The sequence below is a fragment of the Neovison vison genome, chromosome 11, assembly GCF_020171115.1.
Source record: "Neovison vison isolate M4711 chromosome 11, ASM_NN_V1, whole genome shotgun sequence".
Taxonomy (NCBI): domain Eukaryota; kingdom Metazoa; phylum Chordata; class Mammalia; order Carnivora; family Mustelidae; genus Neogale; species Neogale vison.
In genome coordinates, this window is record NC_058101.1 from 91,517,142 (window position 1) to 91,536,462 (window position 19,321).

Below are 19,321 nucleotides of genomic sequence, written 5' to 3' on the forward strand. Positions count from 1 at the left end.
GCCCAATGTGGGACTCGATCCCAGGACCCTGAGATCACGACCTGAGCCGAAGGCAGCAGCTCAACCCACTGAGCCACCCAGGCGCCCCCTGAGTCATTGTTTTAATGGATGCTTTTCTCTGCCTTTTCTACCTTATGTGGAGTTAAGTGACTTACCTTCTTCTTAGGGGTGGCTGGCCTTGGCAAGTGTCCCTCCGGCTAAAGTCATCCCATGGAGATGGCAGGCTTCTTTGTGGGGCCACGCTCCTCAGTAGCTGCTGGGTCCTTACAGCGGCGCACTGCTTCAAGAGGTATGTGTCTACCTTTCCAGACGACTCAGTTGGGCTCTTGTTTGCCTTTCTTCTGATTCCTTCTTTCTCTGTTGCATACTGGAAACTTGAGGTGACAGAGCCAAGCTACTAGTCTTCCTTATCTATGCCAACAGCACTGTGGAAGTGGGGGGAAGTAACAGAAGGAGCAAAGAGATCCTTCCAAAAGCTACTGGGGTACTAAAGCAAGCTATAGGAAATAAAGACGATGCGTTTTCGGGGGCGGGGGGAGGTGGCTGTGTTAGTGCTTTTCTCAAGAACATATCTGAGGGTGACATCATAACCCAGCAGACCTAGAAGAGACCTCGGATTATCTAGTTACAAAACACTAAGAATAGGGAGTACAAATTTTATTGTTTTTGATCTTTTGGGTCTTCTTGTGCCTTTTAGATTTGGGTTTTGTGCCTTTTAGATTTCTTCATTTGTACCTTCTAGAAAGGTTGCATCCTGATTATTTTCTCATGTCCTATTTTATCAGTCCAATCTCAAGTCTTCCCAGTTCAGAGGGGAGGCCACATAGAGAAAATAAATGTGCCAGAATCACACTGCTCTTGGTAGCAATGCCTGCAGTAGTACCTGGCTCTCCTTTCTTCTTGTCCTGTTCTTTTTGGTTGGCCTGGCTCATGGCCATTTCCTCAGCATGAATTTTGTTATGTCTAAATGCATACCAATCTTTGGTAAAATATTTATAATTAATGAGGCAAGGTGATGCATATAGGAGTCTCACTATATTATGTATTTGAAAATGGTCATAATAAAAAGTCTTACATAAAATGTATAACATGTCATTGAGAAGTTCTTACAAGCAAAAATTTATTTTATATTTTTCCATATGTGATTTTATAAGGCTTCACTGTATATTTGTAATTTATCCATATAGATTTTGTTCACTTTAACCACCATGTGAATCTTAACTCCTATTGGAAGACTGTATCACAGCTTATTTATTCCCATACTAATGGGTAGTTAGGTGGTTTCCATTCTCTTACTATGAAAACACTGTGTGATAGTAGATATCCATTCTTTGTCTCATTGGGTACATATATGTGGGAGCATTTTGCTAGAGTATGGGTACATTTCAATTTCACTTGTCACTACTAATTTCCTTTCTAAAGTAATTGTATCCATTTATATATTGGCAATGTGTAAGTCCCTCTGTACTCAGATCCCCAACTCAACTTTATACTATCAACAGTCTTACTTTTTGCCACTATTAAAATTTTGGATTTCTTTTTAATTCCATTTCCTCGATTAGTGTCTTCCTCATTCATGACTTCTTTGTTTATATCCTTTGCTTATTTTTCTGTTGGATTTTTTTTTTGTAATTGATTTAAAAAATTTGTTCTGTGTGCATAGTCTTTGTTGTTATATATTACAAATACCTTTCCCCAATCAGGGGTATGTCCTGTCACTTCTCTAAAATCTTTTTCTTATAAAGATATTTTAACATGTTTAGGTGTGTCAGTTTTTTAAGTTTGATAAAAGTTTTTATATTTTATTTAAAAAATCCTTTCCTAGCCCTACTTGATGAAGATATTATCTTAGTTTTTCTCTAAGAAAATTTATGTTTGCCTGTCATGTTTAGGTTTTTAATCTGTTTACAGTTTATTTTTGTATATATGGCATGGGAAAGGAACCTAACTATACTTTCATGGATAGTTTACCAGCACTTTTTATTGAACATTATATTCTTTATGCAATGATTTATCACAACTATGTTGTATGCCAAATGCACAGTCTGAGGTGGGGCTCAATCCCATGACCCTGATCATGACCTGAACTGAAAGAGAGTTAGACGCTTAACCATTTAACTGACTGAGCCCCAAGTTCCCCAAGGGGCCATTTTTAAAGTGTGGTCCTTCTATCACAATATTAGATACATTCAGCTTGTTAAAAATCCAGATTCCTGGGCCTCTACTCCAGATCTACTGAATCTTTGGAGCTGAGCCTCAGGAATTGGCATTTTATCAAGCATCTCTGATGATTCTTATGAACACTAATGGTTAAGACCCACTTGCCTGGTGACCAAAATAGAATATGATCTGGATTTTTGAATAATGATGATGAGGAAGAATATATTGGGGTTGACAAGATACTTATCTATGTTCTATTCAACATATTAATCACTAAACTGAAAAAGATACCAAACATATTAATCACTAAACTGACAAAGACACCAAAAAGATGGTAAATTAATTATATTTTTGGATGTCAGAAGATTGAGATGGACACACGTTGGAGATAAGATCCATGATAGCAAAAGATCTTGATATGCTGATTCTAACAAGCATTGTGGAATAGGGAGGAAGTAAAATGCTGACTTTAGTTCCAGGAAACTTGGCTTACATGTTGCACAAGTGAAAAAGACCTCATGAGTTTTAGAGTCCTGCAAACTTCATATAAGTCAGTGATGTAATGAAGTTGCTCAGAGTGAATAAGTAGTGGGCAGCACTGACAGAACAGGGGCAAGACAGCATCGATGAGCCTTGCTATTCTTATTGTACTCAAGCTATTGGCAGAGACAAAAGCACTGTCACTATCAAACAGAGAGAACTGTGTTCAGTTCTAGGTGCCACATCATGAAAAAAAAAAATGATGTGGTATACCAGGGAAGGCAAAAAGACAGGGGAATTTGTGTGGAATTGGATTAGATTTGTTACCTGTTGATTCAGGTACCACAGATGATAGTGGGAGAAAAGATAATTTTCTTTTTAACATGAAGAGTTGTTTATTTTTTATTTCTTTAAGACTAGGACCAAAGATGGAATGGGCCGTATATGGGAGGAAGCGTAAGTTCTGTTATGAAGCGTGTTCAAGCACAGAGGTTGGATTCATGTATTGGTAGAAGCTGAAGGTGGATAATGTCTCATGTTGAGAACATGGTGGTGAAACAACCTGAGACATATTTGAACAGTGGTGGTTATTAGTTAAGATAGTGATCTGGAGCTTTGGTAGTGGACTTACAGTAGAGAATCAGGAAAGGCCTGGAATGCCAGGATAGTGAATTTTGTTTCATTCATGAGGTGGTAGAAAACCATTAGTTTTTTTGAGGCTTGAAATGAGATCAGAGAGTTTTAGGGAGATGAGTCATTTGGAGATATACAGGATAAATCTGAGGAGGTAAAGCAAAATTACTAATCCAGGGGTCTGTGAATGAGCTTCAGATTATATGAAAACTCTGCATACACACTTCTGGAGTGACTTGAATTGGTCTGTATTACCAAGTGATTAAGACTCACTGTGGCTGGAACTAGGTGGAGACTGATTACAAGGCTATTATAATAGAGACAGAGGTAGAAAAGGAGGGAGAGAAAGTAGACTCACTGTGACAGAAATCAGTAGAACTTGGTACTGTGTAACAAAAGACTTGGATCTGGCCACTGAGACCAAGGCCACAGTTCCCCAATTTTAGCTTTCATTTATGGAAATTATTTAGCCTGTTGGGAGACTCAGTTTTCCCACCTGTAAAATGGAGGCAATAATGAAGGAACAAATGATCTGCTAAGCATCTGAAAAGTTAAAAACTGTAAAATTCAAAACAAATAATGCCTATTATTATGTTGAGTTTCAAGAAAGGGAATTAAAGATTATTATTATCCAAAGTAGGAAATTCAGGATGATTTTAACACACCGACTACTGGAAAAAAAGAAGGTAGGAAATTATAGAGAACCTGGAGAAACCTGTCTTAGGGCTTAGGGTCTGGGCAAAATAACTGCAGAGGTTCAGTTTACATTATCCTCCTCTTGATTAAGATACCTAGTCTTTCAGGTCTCTGTTAAAAGTTATGGACTTCAGGGTTTAAGGCTTAAAGTTTTAAAGTAGGGAAATTACCCAAAAATTGTACTTGAGGTTGAAAACTTTTATCTGACTTTTGGGGTCCCTGGATGGTCTTTTTCTTTTCTTTCTGGTACATGTTTGGGTTTGTTTGTTTACATGTCATTATTCCGCCCCTGGCATGCCCCTTCTAGATTCTTGCTTAAAGTCAGTAATCATCTCACTTCCGTTTATAAACTGAGTGTCTAGTGTATTACTTGGCACAGAGGAGATACTCCTAAATGGTTGTTGCATGATGAAAGTGGGGGCTCAGTTGCCAGATAGTGGATCTGTTTAAGAATGTTGGATGCTTTTAGAGGATTGTGGTATCTTAAACCTAGATCAACAGATAATTCCTTCCATATGTCATTTCTGAATTTCTTCCCTTTATCTGCTCAGTATAAGATAAAGACAGTTAATTAAAAAGTAGAGGAGCAGATGATGATACACAGCATTTTGAGGTGCTGTAGATATAGTGCAAGACTCTCTTACTATGTGTAGGGAGAGAATTGTTTTTGCAAATATGTTTTATATCCATCTGACTTGGTCTGTAACCTTTACCAGATTTCATAGACTTCCTGTTCACCAGTGCCTAAGGAGGCTACAGCTTACATCTTTATTGCAGTGAATATATTAAAAAACTAAGGACATTTACTAGTGTGATTGCGAATAAGCTCCCAATTTTGTTTTTTTCTGGGTTCAAGGACTTTGGATTAAAACAGCCCTTCTTTAATTATCAGAAATGCTGAAATTTGCAAAAATCAATTATCTTTGGAATTGCAGGGAAACTGCCCTGTAGAAGCAGGAGCTTCAGGTTCCGAGAGGTTATCTTCCTTTTAGATTTCTTGGGAGTCTGATTTGTTCACTTTTTATTTTTAAAAGTATTTATTTATTTATTTATGAGAGATAGAGTGTGGGAGGGAGAGAGAGAAAGAGAGACTCTGAAGCAGACTCCATGCTGAATGCAGAGCCCGATGTGAGACTTGATCCCACGACTGCAAGATCATGACCTGAGCTGAAACCAGGAGTTGGACGCTTAACCAGCTGAGGACCCAGATGTCCCTTGGGAATCTAATTTAAGGTCTACTGGTTGGGGACCTAAATTTCATGTTTAGAAGTTCTCACTTCCTTTTTCTCATGATAGCTCAACTGCTTTAACTACTGGACTTCTGCCTATGTTCTATAATGGTTTCTTGTTCATCAGGCCTTCCTTGATGTTTAATTCTTGCAGTGATGATATAGGCCAGTGTTCTTGAAAACTTTTTTTGAAATAAGGTTTTTTTTGAATAAGGCATAGACTGCTGTTACTATCTGTGTTATTTTATACTGTGGAATGACAGATTTTTATGTTTATTTGTTTTGCCTTTATAGTCATTCTTTTAAATAACCCTCATGTCAGAATAATCTAGCCTCTTTACATGATAAGGGTACTTTATTGTAAGGCTGACAGAGTTCAGTAATCAAATTCTAATTTGTTTCTAACTTTCACATGTACTGTGTCCCAAACACTTTTTTATGCCATTAATATTAGGGTAACTGAGGTAACTGGGGAGTCACCATTTATAGGCCTTCTATCTCATTTTTCTCATTTTTCCTAGTGTTAATGCAATGCAGACTTTGGAATGCAGTATCCTGTTGGCATTTTGAAATGGAAACTTGAAATAAATCAGGTTTTTTTGTAGTCCCTATGAAACTTACATAATATAAATTACTTGCTTTTGATATTTTCTACTCTAAACTATGAGTATCATGAAATGACCCTGTCTCTATTGTGGCACAGCAATATAATTGGGAGAAAAGTTCATAAATATTATACTTAATTCCTTTTAGTTGCTTATTCTGGTAACAAGCATCATTTGGTGGAAAGAATGCAAAATAAGACTCTCTTTTTTCTGTAGTTCTATTGCAAATTTGGTTTGATCATGAATATATAGCTTTACCTGATTTTATGTTTTTGATTTTTTTGCCTAGAAACACTATAGCAGCTAGAAATTGTCTGAGACTGTTGCTCTGAAAATCAGAAATGTCTAAATCTTTGTAATTACGAAGATGAGCCAGAGATAGTGCAGTCACTTTTTATAAAAACATGGGAGTGTCAGGTGCTTAGCTTATGCTCCAGCATAACCTAGAATCTAGCAGAATTCATTAGGAGCATGGTCTTTTAGTGACATCAATCATGCTAAAACCATTTCCTGAACACATACACAACACACACACACACTATATACGTGATCTATCTACACATGCGCGCGCGCGCGAGACAGTGCGAGATCCTGCAGAGAAGGTCACTTCTAAGCAACTATAACCATTTACACAAGCAACTTCAATCACTTTTTGAGTTTCATCCAGACAAAGCAAAAAACAGCTTCTAGTACTAGCAGATGTGTACAGGTTGAGGTAGAGTACTTTTTAAAGAGATGAAATCTATGTAGAAAACACATATGAAGATAACACCCTGCAACATGAATTAACTTTTATTTTTAATTCCAGTAATTTTTGTTCTTAAACTCTAGAATCTCAGGAAAATAGGGGCATTGGATTTTACTAAACTGCTGTGTTTCAGATCCTTTCTTGCTCAAGCTTGTCTGGCAATTTCATCCAATTTTTATTTGAGGAGGAGTTGAAGGCATTTCAGCAAAGCAAACAAGTGGATGGTGTGTCAGCCAAACCTAAAATGTTTGTTTTAGAAGGATTTTTGAATATAATAAAGTCTGTCAAAGAAACAGAAGCTCAACTAGAGTTTTTATGTTGGGGGGGAAAAAAAGGTTCCTTGATATGTTTTCTTAAGAAATCTAGAACTACAGTAAATGTTTTCAGAGTTCACAATCCTATTGGGAACCTCAGCCAAAGTGTTATCCCTGGAGTATATAATCTCACCCACTAAGAGAGGTGACAGTAGAAGACAAATATTTGGTTAGCTAACTAATCCAGTCTTGTGTTGGATGTTCTTCAAATTCCAAGCTTGTGATTATTTCTAAGAATAACTGGAGTGAAAGGAGTGTGGGAATCACTGGTTAGGTTTAGAGGGTCCTTAAATTAGGACAACTTTAAAAGTATAGGTACTAACAGATTCATTTTGACAAGAATGATGCTTTTCCTCTTTTTCTCAGGTAAATATTTTGTTTTCAGTTTAATATCAACTCCTGATAAGTGAGCATACTAAATTTGGAGTATATTCAAAAGTATCGGCTGAAATGTACTTGATTTGAGAACACAGTATATGCATGTAATATGTATTGGTTTTGCGTTTTGATGCCTTTATGTAATCTCTTACGATGCTCACTTCACCTGGTGAGATTCTAGGCATACAGGGGGCAAGAGTTATCACTATGCCTTTAAGTCTTTCGTGTAGTGGTTCTTAAGCACTGTGAATTTGAATCACCTATGGTCCTGTGTCAGCCCTATTAATTTAATATTCTCAAAGACTGTGTAGCCTGAACATTTATATTTTTAGAAGTGGTACAGGTAATTCTGGTAAACAGCAGCATTAACAAGAACATTAAATATTTGGGGGATTTTAAAAAATGTAATAGGGGGTGCCTTGATGACTCAGTTGTTGAGTGTGTGACTTTTGATTTTGGCTCAGGTCATGAACTTGGGCTTGTGAGATCTAGCTCTACAATGGGCTCCACACTCCACACAGTCTGTTTAAGATTCTTTCTCTCTCTCTCTGTGTCTCTAGATCCCCCTCCCCCCCCCATGTGTGCATTCTCTTGCTCTCTCAAAAAAAAAAAGTACTAGAAATTTTAGTGATGGTGTTATAGAACTGGTGAGAAGTGGACTCTGATTTCAGTTAAGTGAGGGATGACAGTGTATATATATAGATGTGGATATCTTTGAAAAGAAGTTTTACATACACTGATTAAAACTTTTCCCTGTGCCATCCACCTTGCCTAGGGCTGAGGATACAAAAATGAGTATGGCATAGTTCCTACACCTACAGAGTCTTTACCTGGGAGGACCTGATAACTTAGTCTTAGAAACTGTTATAAATGTGAGAACAGTGTGATTGGGAGTGTTCAAAGACAGGATTGGGCAGTTTTCGGGCAGGCAGAGCTTCCTAGGAGTTTTTTACTTGAGACTTGAGTGATAAAACCAGTTTTTGCCATTATTAGAATGGGAGGGGTGGGATGATACTGCAACTAGTCTGAATAAAGACAGGTGTATGAGACACCTCTTCAAGCAACTAAAATGATAGGGGCAGAGAGACCAGGCGGGTATCCGGTGGGCAAGGGCCATTCTTGGATGAATTTGCATATCATGTAAGGCATTTGAACTTTATTGTGTAGACAATAGAGACCCCTTGAAGGGTATACAAAAGAGTAGTTGTGTTGTCAGACTGAAACCTCACTCTGGCTGTAGTATGAAGAAGGGACTGAAAAAGTTAAAACTCAAAGCAGCAAGGCTATTGGACAGACTACTGCAGAGTCCAGGCACAGGCATGAGGCGACACATTAAAGCAAGATTGCCCAAGACTTTAACACTGGAGTATTTTAAAACAAAATTTCCTTGCTGCAGTAATGTCTTGTTTCTTTGTTTACTGGCTGAAGACCCAATTTTCAGATCATGTAGAATATATTTATATGACTAGTTTAGATACAAGGATTACTTTAGCAAAGTATCACAGCTGTATTTCAAAGAGGGGAAAATATTGCAGCCATGACTTTTTTTTTTTTTTTAGGTGAACAGTAATGTAATTATCTGAAAGGATATAAAAAGTTCACATATGAAGGGAATGTCCATAATTCAGGCTTAAAAATTATAAGCAATATAAGAGACTGCATTAAAGAGATATAATAAACCAGGGTACCTAGTTTATGCCAAACTGTTTCTTTAGACCAGTGCCATCTAGCAGAAATACAATGTGAGCCACAAATGTGACTTTAAGTTTTCCAGTAGCCACATTAGAAGATTAAAAAAAAACCAAATAGGTCAGGGGCAGCTGGGTGACTCAGTTGAATGTCTGACTCTTGATTTTGGCTCGGGTCATGATCTTAGGGTTCTGAGACTGAGCCCCACATCACACTCAGTGGGGAGTCTGAGAGTCTCTTCCTCTCCCCCTGCTCATGTGCTTTCTCTAATATTTAAATAACTATTAAAAAAAACCTGAGGCTGAATTAATTTTAATTATATATTTTATTTAACTTGGTATATCCAAACTATTATTGCAAAATATAAAAATTGGGATATTTAATACTTATTATCTATGAAGACAATATATTTAGCAATCTTTTTCATACTAAGTATTCAAATCCATTGTGTATTTTATACTTTCAGCACATTTTAGTTCAGACTATCCACATGTGGCTACTGGCTACAGTACTGGGCAGTGGAGCTCAAGATAATTTCTTCAACTCTATGCTAAAGATATATGAAACATTTCAGCAGCACTTTCAAGGATGTATTGGCAATTCTTTTTTTTTTTTTTTTTCCTCCCTTAAGATGTATTTATTTGAGAGAGAGCACATGAGAATAAAGTGGGAGGGGCAAAGGGACAGGGAGAGACAGAATCTCAAACAGACTCCACCTTGATTGTGGAGTCCCATTCAGGGCTCAATCTCATGACCTTGAGATCATGACCTAAGCCAAAACCAAGAGTCAGATGCTTAATCAACTGGGCCACCCAGGTGTCCCTTGGCAATTATTCTTTTTAGAAAGGTGTTAAATCACTTGAGGTTTTACTTTAAAACCTGAATACATTAATTAGGCATACTGAATTTTTATAATAGTATCAGTACACAGAAAGTAGAAATGATGTATTTAAATCTGATTTTTCTCCATGAGTATTACTATTTACTGTTTCAGGATATGAAATAATGCCAAACTTCACTTAAATTTTGAAGTGGAATCCACAAGAGTGTATTCTCTGGGAACAATGTATAAAAAGCCTTCTGAATTTTATTTTATTTATTTTTTAAAGATTTTATTTGTTCATTTGACAGACAGAGATCACAAGTAGGCAGAGAGGCAGGCAAAGAGAGAGAGGAGGAAGCAGGCTCCCTGCCAAGCAGAGCCCGATGTGGCGCTCGATCCCAGGATCCTGGGATCATGACCTGAGCTGAAGGCAGAGGCTTTAACCCACTAAGCCACCCAGGCGCCCTGAAGCCTTCTGAATTTTAAAGATCTGTGATGATTTAAGGTTGGAGGTGGAGGATCAAGGAATCACAGGAAATTGTTAGTATTACAGATCAGCAATAGGTGGTGGAAAAAGAGAAATCATCTTCATTGCACTGTTCAGTATTTTGTGCTAACATAGTTAAGTAAACTACTTTATATACTGCAAGACCTATATAGGGGTATTTAGTGTCTGAGCAACTTAGAGTTTCCAGTAATTTTATAGGAGGAAATGTGAGGTTGTACTTAAATAGGCAGTCACTAGAAAATCCCAACTTTTGAATACTGACTTCTCTAAATTCACATTCAAGTACAGGTCTCCTATCTAGTGTAAGACTTCCAAGTTTTCATTAAAAGAATTAAGGTGAGAGCTGTACCACATGTTTTCCCAACTCAAAATCAGATGCTAGCCCAAAGTAGGAGCTGAGTTGATGAAACTCACATATGAAAGGAATGAAGGACTGAGTTTTTGCAAAAGAGTGATTGTGGAATCCAAGCCTGGTAAAAAAGGGAAATCATAAGTGGTGTGAGATTGCAGTAAATGAAACTAGTGGGATTAAAGGATTGAAGTCTAATGGGATTGAAAGAGTATAGAGCTGTTAAAACTGTAAAAATGGGAGGTGTAAAGTAGGAAATGCTTGAAATCAAGACTTTAAAAATGTGTAGTATTTGGTGAATACCAGTTCTGGGTATCACGATGGGAGGAGGTAAGAAAGTTAGGGGACTAAAGGGCATTTTGGAAATTAAGCCATCAAGAATGTTTTAAGTAATGGTAGGTGGTAAGTAAGCAAGGTGCTATATAATCTTAAGTGAGAAAGAGGAAGTAATCGGGAAGTGAGGTGGATCATGTAGTCTATGTCAGTAGTTCTCAACTGTGGCCAGTTTGCACCAGAGAGGACATAGGGAAATGTCTGGAGACATTTTTGGTTGTCAAAATTGAGGGGTGTGTGCATGTGCTTTACTGGCCACCCTGTGAAGAGAGACCAAGGATGCTTCCAAACATTCTACAATGCACAGAATAGCCTTTCTCTCACAAGAGATTTATCTGGTTTCCTATGTCAGTAGTGCTGAGGTTGGGAAACTGCTTCAGGTCGATGCACCACAATCAAGGTATGTGGTTGAAAAAATAAGCTGAGAACTCTCAATTTAGTAAATATTGTTTCTACTTAAATTGAATAGTTTAAGGGAAAAAGACACATTAAAAATATACATTCATTTACTGAATCAAAATATATGCTGCATTTCTACTTAACAGGGATCACTGTTGTAGGTGTTTAAGATTCATCAGTGAACATAAAGATTCCTGCCCGTGGATAGCTCTTGTTTAAGCAGAGGGAGACAGAGCTACAAATGTAATAGTAACTCAGATGGCCTGTTAGAAAGTGGTGTTAAAGAGAGAATAAGGATATTGGGAGTGCTGGAGGGCAAAGGGTAGACTGCAGTTTTAAATCAGATCTGTATAACATCTGGACAGATTTGAGAGAATATACTGAATATATGTCACCCTGAAAATACAGTTTTGGTTTGCATTCAGTTCACAGGAAACAGGAGTCAAGTGGGTTGAGCTAAGTGCTTTGAGGAATACAAAGCTAGACCAGCGATGATTTCTGCCCTCCAGGAGCTTTCTGATGAACATCTCAGAAATGATAGAAAAACAAAGACAGCAAATACAAGACAGTAATTTTACTCTATACTGTTTGTTCCTGTTTTCATCTTTTTTCATGATGGGAAAATAACAAGTTAACAATTAGCTGTTATTTGCTACGTGTGCTCCACATTTGCTTCTTCTCAGAAAACAATTACATGGGAACCTGGATTAAGCTGTGAAATGAAGCGATGAAATGGGTTTGAAGTACACAACCGAAGAGTGGTGGGCTCAGAGAACTGGAAAGGGTAAACTTACAGAAGGGGATAATGACTAGGAAGAAAGTAGCTCAATCCACTGTCCCTGAGAGTTGTTTCCAACCGCTTACTACTCTCTGCCCCTCAGGTATGGTAACAGCACAAGGAACTATGCTATTAGGGTTGGGGATTATCATACTTTGGTGCCAGAAGAATTTGAAGAAGAAATCGGAGTTCAGCAGGTTGTGATTCATCGGGGCTATCGACCTGACAGCAGTGACTATGACATCGCTCTGGTTAGATTAGAAGGACCAGAAGAGCAATGTGTTAAATTTAGCAGCCATGTTTTGCCGGCCTGTTTGCCACTCCGGAGAGAGAGGCCACAGAAAACCGCCTCCAACTGTCACATAACAGGATGGGGAGACACAGGTAATGTAGATAATACAAAGAACAAATGAGACCTGGGCTTGTTCTTGGGTCTGGGATTATCAGTACTTTTTAGGTGTACAATGGTTATGAAAATCTGGGTTCAGGCTTAGTTGTTTAGAAATTCTGCCAAGTGTGTGCTGCATGCATATAATTTGGATTCATATCCTGAGGGTACTGTTACCATGATTATTAGAACAAATTGACAGAATTCAGTTGCCTTATAGGATAGAGAATCCTGTACTCTCCGTTCCAGACTAGCAGGGAGACCGAGGAAACCAATTTTTAAGACCCTACTCCCAACACCTGTGCCTGGCTGACTATTTTAACTTTTCCAGGACAATGATATAGCTACACCAGCAGAGGGCTTTGGTATGTGATGGCCTTGCTTTTTCTGTAATGAAGGCTATTATCAAGCTCAATTTTATGGAAAATCTCTAAATATAGAACAGACAAAAGAACAGCTGCTTTTAAGTGGAGATCCCACACTCCCAACCCCAAAGCTAGAGCAAGATGTTCATTTTTCAGTCAGGCAAACAATTTTCTGGACTGCCTTTGCTACAGAATTATATCAGCTAGTGCTTGTTCAGGATGGCCCCTGAAACAGATGTGGGGCTTACCTGGATCGAGTAATGATTCACAAATGGCTATTGAGGAAGCAGCGATAGGTTGACTGCTTTCCATTAAAAATGACCAACACCGATCACTGTACTCTTGAAAGACCATCAAAGAAGTAGTTCTATGTGTGATAATTTCAGTGTTTTATTTAGTAAACACTGTTCATCACACACTGCACAAAATATGGGCTTTGTAATTGCATTATTTCATAGCTGCAGAAAGCAAGACACTTTGTGGATGATACAATTATCAAATCTAGAGTACATGCCTTCTCTGTACACTACGGACATCTATGAGGCAAACTGAGTCTCTGGGAAGGCTTAATTATATCCATTACAATTCATGAGGGAAGGTTCATTTACCTTCCTATAGACACATAATTTAACAGAAATGATGAAGTCGAGTCAGTTTCACACAATGTTTTATTATGAGTTATTCCAACTGAGTAAATAGGGTGCAAAAAAAAACAATGGAACTTACATCCAAGAAAAGACTCGTGGAGAGAATCAGTTCTACATTTTAGTCACTGTACAATGAGTGGCTTGCCAGCAGAGTACACTAACCTCCAATGGTCAAACTTTTTTTTTTTTGCTTCTCAGTCCTTATGAAATGCCATGCTTGTATTTAGAGTAGTTCTTGCCACTTTATGTCCTATACATAAAGTTATCACTTATTTAAACTACACTAGATCATAGTAAGGTCTTTATTTTTAAGAATATTAAATGTTCACTTAACTGTTTTCTGTAAGGTCTTTAGCTGTCATCTAATTCAGATTATTTGGTCTGACTAGGAAAAGCTTATTCAAGAACTCTACAACAAGCAGCCATCCCCCTGCTTCCCAAGAGGTTTTGTGAAGAACGTTATAAGGGTCGGTTTACAGGAAGAATGCTCTGTGCTGGAAATCTGCAGGAACAGAAACGTGTTGACAGCTGCCAGGGAGACAGTGGAGGACCACTCATGTGTGTTCGGTCAGGAGAGAGTTGGGTTGTATATGGGGTGACCTCCTGGGGGTATGGCTGTGGAGCCAAGGATTCACCTGGTGTCTATACCAAAGTCTCAGCCTTTGTACCTTGGATAAAAAGTGTCACCAAATTATAATTCTTCACAGAAATCTGAAGGGAATGTTGGAAATTTTCAACCTCTACATTAGCACTCAACCAGAGATGCCAACTTATGGGGATGAGAGCCATGTTCCTGCTTTTGTGTTGTGATTAAATAATGTACACCATTGCTGCTTGAGAAATTTGTGATGTGAACATTCTTTGTTAGATACCTCAGTGTAGTACTAATTATTCTTGATTAGCATTGTTGAATCTTTATTCTCATCACTCTCCAGAGATTACTGTATGTCAGTTGTGCAATAAGGCGGTCTTCATTTGGCTTTCGAGTTTATAATTGGATCAATACAGTTTATTAAAAACAGTATTGTGTAATTAAGCTCAGATTTTCTTCAAGACTGAGAAATTTCCACAATGAAATCTCTGTAGCCTTTGATAAATGAGGAAATCAAGGGCCAAAAAGGTGAAGGAATCCATTATAAACCCAAACTGGAACAGGATCAGTCACAAGACATTCCTGAATGAAGCCTTTGTACCATGCAACATATTCTAGTTACCTACCAAAATTTGGAATACCAGAGAGTCAGGAATGCCTTCAAATTGTTGGGATGTACAACTTAATTTATCCATCTTATTTGTTAACATCCTCTAGCAGTTACTTTCAGCTACCCTAAGATTTACAGCTTTCTTTATTTTTCCTTGGCATCATGCCAATTTGCTGTACCATGACTGAAGAGTGCCATCTATTGCCAACTTTCTTGTAATGACCAAAACATGTAGATTTCTACTGTCCTGTCCCAGCTAGTAAAAATAACTATTAAAAAAGCTTTCTCTGCTCATGTAGTGGGAAAAAAACTAACTTGTATCCACTGGTTTAATTCATATACCACCTATGTGCCAGGCCCTGCATTAAGGGACTATGCACCTCACTGATAATTTACAAAAGGTTGGTAAGAAACACACCCAGAGGCCAAGGTAAGCCCGTGGGATCCAGTACTGACCCAGTACTAATAATGTTCTTTCCTCCCTCCACTGCGGTCTGCAGGCCATTTTCCCCTTTGGCTATTTCCCAAACCAGTAAGGGACAGCTGCTTAGCATGTACCCTTTCAGGACATTCCTGATAGCAAAGCAAAAAAGCTCTGCTCAAACACAGAAGGCATGCCCCTCAGGCTCCCTAAGCAATCACCACCAGATTATGATTGCTAACATGAAGAGCCCTTAGGTGGTTTAAACAGTTTTTGTATATCCAAGAAATAGATGCATTAAGACAGGTAAAAAGGTCAGTGTGAACTTTAGGATCAAGATCAGTTAAGTAATCCTCTTCAAAGGCTAAATCCACATGAACGGGACTTCAATACTTTCTCCACTGCATCCACTTGTGTCCTTTTTGTAAAAAACTGGTGCTATCATAAAGGTGCTTTAATAGTGTACAGAACTGCAATGCTGTTATCAGGCAGAACATTAAATCTTTTCTGAAAGCTCAAGATTTTTGATAAAGGAATTTTTTTAAAGCATTCCCATTTACAGAGATGACAGAGCTACACAATGCACACCTGCACAAGGGCTTGAGAAAATGTGCAATACAGGAGAGGAAATTTATCTCTACTGAAATGTCGCACAGGCCACCTTTCTAATTAAACTATAGTGCAGATGCAAGGAACATTTATATTGAAATTTTATTAAAACCAGAGGCCGGACACTTTAAAGACAGAGAGTGAACAGGCAGCCTACAGTTTGCTCAAACTTGAATACTTGGTTCATAATGTATGTCTTTATTATAGCTAATTTTTTCTTGTTAAGCATTAAATGTGACTTTTAAAAGACACAAGTGTTCTGTGCACATTTGTGTGAATAAAGTGCATACTTGTTCACCTTACATAGTAGTCTTAATCTTTTGTGTGGTACAAAATGACTGTGCTGTCCCTTAGGGGTATCTGCCTTTAATGCTGTTTCCCTCCAAATACCGTAGTACCTCACAAGGATACTCATTCATACTATTTCAACACCAGTTCTTACCCTAAGAGGTAGTCTTTATTATTTGCAGTAACAAATACCTTTCCACCTCCTTATCATTTAGTCAGAGAACACGGATTCTCCAGTCAAAGCAAGCATTTTACTTAATTATAGCAAGCAAGGAAGTGCTCACCTATTCCCTACTTAAAGGCTACAGGCAAAAAATTCAGACCTATATCGAACACACCACCCTGACAGTTTCCAGAATATCATTCGCCACTTAATACCCAAGCTGTTGAGATTTAAAATCACCTTTTGGCAGTGCGACACAGGCTTCTAAACAAACAGGACTTCACCCATACCACATGGCATTTCTGGATTACCTGCAAGAGAAGATAACCAACGTTGTAACACTGATCTGTACTCACATCAGGGTCCTGAAGTCTTAGCAACTGTTACTTTCTATTTAGTTGGCTATTAACTCCTTTTCAATTACAAAGTAACAGCAAAAACGGGCCAATTCTGGCCTTTCAATTCCTTAGCACTAAGGGTTTCAGACTAACTACGAAATAGTAATAAAAAGGAACCTACCAGGTCACGTTTTCTATCCTCCATCGGAACAATTACTTCTGCGTCCTGGAAACATTTGAACCAATAGTTAGATGTGTGCCCGAAACCCAGCACCCTCCAAGTTTTTGTAAGTGAAGAATGTTACTTGTGCAAGTCAGAATCTGATACCAATTAAATGGTGACAGCTTTGCCAATAAACAAGAATATGCTCTTCCATGGCTAGGAAGGGAGACTGCCACAGCTGACAGGTCCCAAAGATACATGGAGATTCACAATCCGATAACGGATGCGCATGCACAGCGAGACACAACTCACCTAGATCTAAGATCTAAACGGGGGAGTACCGTCGAAGCAGTTTCAAGATGGCCACTGGACACCGACAGCGGAATTCACGACCTTTGCCGAAGTCGCCATGTGCTTTGAGCCTCTGCCCGAGGGCCCAAGACCCGAGCGCGCTCGGCCTGTTAGACTCGGCTGCCAGGGCTGCACGTGGCCGCCTCGTGACCTCATGAACACCTAAGTCTCCTCAGGTTTTCAAACCTAGAGGTTTTCACAGCTGAAGTGAACCTACCACTACAAGACTCTTGAAACTCCTGCATTTTAACTAAGCCAAAAAGTTCTGCCTCAATTACCACCGTGGTCCACAAACCACGACAGCCTACCTTAATAACGTAAGCCACCCCCGACGCTTCCCGGATGTAAAAGGCCCGCTCTCTCGGCGCACGCTCTCTTATAGAGCTAGTGACGCTATTCCGGGGAAGCGCCGCGAGGGGCGGGGCGCACGCGTTTTCCCCTCCGCTCCTTGCTTCACGGCCCCTCCAAGATTCCACCCCTTCCTGATGGCCCCTCCCTCCTCTCAGAGTTTGCTCCACCTCTCCCGCCCGTTGGGGGGACTGGGCAGCTCACCAGCTCTTTGATTCTGACGCACGCGCATACAGGAGTCAGAAGTTCTCGCGAGACTAGGGAATCCTGATTCTCTGATATCCGGCCGACTGGGAAGGTGAAAAGTTTGTTTACTGTTTACTTTAGGGTAGTTATGTTTGAAGTTGCCGTAGTTACCAAAACACAACGTTATATAGTTTTCAGCTTCTAAATTTTTAGGTGGGTGAATATATATGTAACTAGCTGATTTTTTTTGTCTGTTAATGAACTATCCCGGACTTTGGTCTTCCGCTGGAATTGCTGTTCCTGAAGCGCAGGTGTCAGTGATCTGCAGTCTTTTTTTCCCCCCCACCTATTTCTTTTTTCTGGTCTAATCTCTTAGGAGTATTTACACTCGTTACGGAAAGCCGCGCCAAAAGAGTCTGTAAACACAAGCTTAGACAGAGCAAAGGACTTGGGGCAGGAGAGCTTACGGGAGATTTATGTGTTTTTCTGATTTCCCGCCTTGCAGACGGACCCACAGTGTGGTGTTCGTATCTGGCCGCAGCTGGGCGCGGTTGACTCTGGAAAGCGGGCGCCTGAGTCTTATCTCCCTGCTGTACATTCTTTGAGGGTGCAATTAAAGAAAAATAGAGTCACCTATTGTAAAGTTGAATTAAAAGTATTTGGGAATACTCTTAGTCCGAGACGTGTGCTTATTAACTGCTATTAAATTTATTTCCTGTTTTCCCTTGTCCTCTTCTATGAAGCGAAAGGGAGGTTCCAGGCGACGTTCTGGGGTAGTAGTGGACCCTCTGGGAAGGTTTGTTGCCGCAGGAAGGATTGTATCAAGAGGCCTGGTGAATAAAGTACCATAGTAGACCTCTACAGATCTTCATGAAATCCCTACATGCTGTTCTGGGGGGAAATAATTTAATTGGAGCAAAAATTGCTATTATGGTTAGAGTTGGAATGATAAGTTTATAGGAAATATTTTTTTTTTTTAAAGGTTTTGACAGAGATCACAAGCAGGCAGAGAAGCAGGCAGAGTGAGGAAGAAGCAGGCTCCCCGCTGAGCAGAGAGCCTAATGCGGGGCTGGATCCCAAGACCCTGGGACCATGACCCGAGCCAAAGGCAGAGGCTTTAACCCACTGAGCCAGCCACCCAGGCGCCCCTATAGGAAATAAATTCTAACATGAAAGAACTGAAGTTGTTTCTGAGGCTCTTCTCTCGCCCTTTTCCTTCCTTCCCTTCCTTCTTTCTTTTTCTTTCTTTCTTTTTGAGATTTTATTTATTTATTTGACAGAGATCACATAGGCAGAGAGAGAGGGGGGAGGCAGGCTCCCTGCTCAACAGGGAGCTGGATGCGGGGCTTGATGCCAGGACCCTGGGATCAGGAACTGAGCAGAAGGCAGAGGCTTTAACCCACTGAGCCACCCAGGCACCCCATCACCCTTTTTCTTCTCTATCTTACTGCATCTCACTAATGAAGGGAAGGTACGATTCAATAACAAAGTTTAAATACTAAATCACAGTGCATAGTTTTGCCAAAGTAGATTTCATTTAGAATCTCTAACCATCTGTATTTGCAAAGGCAGTCTTAACAAAATGCCACAGAATAGGACTAAAACTCCAAGATCAAGGTGTCCACAGATTTGTTTTTAGATTTTTTGTGGCCTGTAGATGGCTCTCTTCTGTCGGTATCTTCAGATCCTTTGCACTCTGTAGCTTCTGAATCCCAATCTCATTAAAAGGA

The 19,321-nt window shown here is 39.2% G+C and overlaps 1 protein-coding gene, 1 long non-coding RNA gene and 1 other non-coding gene across 3 annotated transcripts in view; 1 reads left to right on the forward strand and 2 right to left on the reverse strand.

Annotated features, from left to right (window-relative positions):
* Positions 1–16,056, forward strand: part of PRSS12 (serine protease 12) — an 80,274-nt gene extending 64,218 nt beyond the window's left edge. Inside the window, exons 11-13 of the mRNA XM_044224124.1 lie at positions 167–289; positions 12,226–12,506; positions 13,912–16,056. Of these exons, the coding sequence (XP_044080059.1) occupies positions 167–289; positions 12,226–12,506; positions 13,912–14,219 (712 nt within the window). The 3' untranslated portion in view covers positions 14,220–16,056. The remainder of the gene's footprint in view (positions 1–166; positions 290–12,225; positions 12,507–13,911) is intronic.
* LOC122889204 lies at positions 14,421–17,391 on the reverse strand. The gene is made up of 3 exons (XR_006380842.1): positions 17,019–17,391; positions 16,725–16,769; positions 14,421–16,516 (listed from the first exon to the last, which is right to left on the reverse strand). It is a non-coding gene; the product is annotated as an uncharacterized LOC122889204 (long non-coding RNA).
* LOC122890814 lies at positions 16,840–16,970 on the reverse strand. The gene has a single exon (XR_006381235.1). It is a non-coding gene; the product is annotated as a small nucleolar RNA SNORA24 (small nucleolar RNA).
* Positions 17,392–19,321: the final 1,930 nt, after the last annotated feature.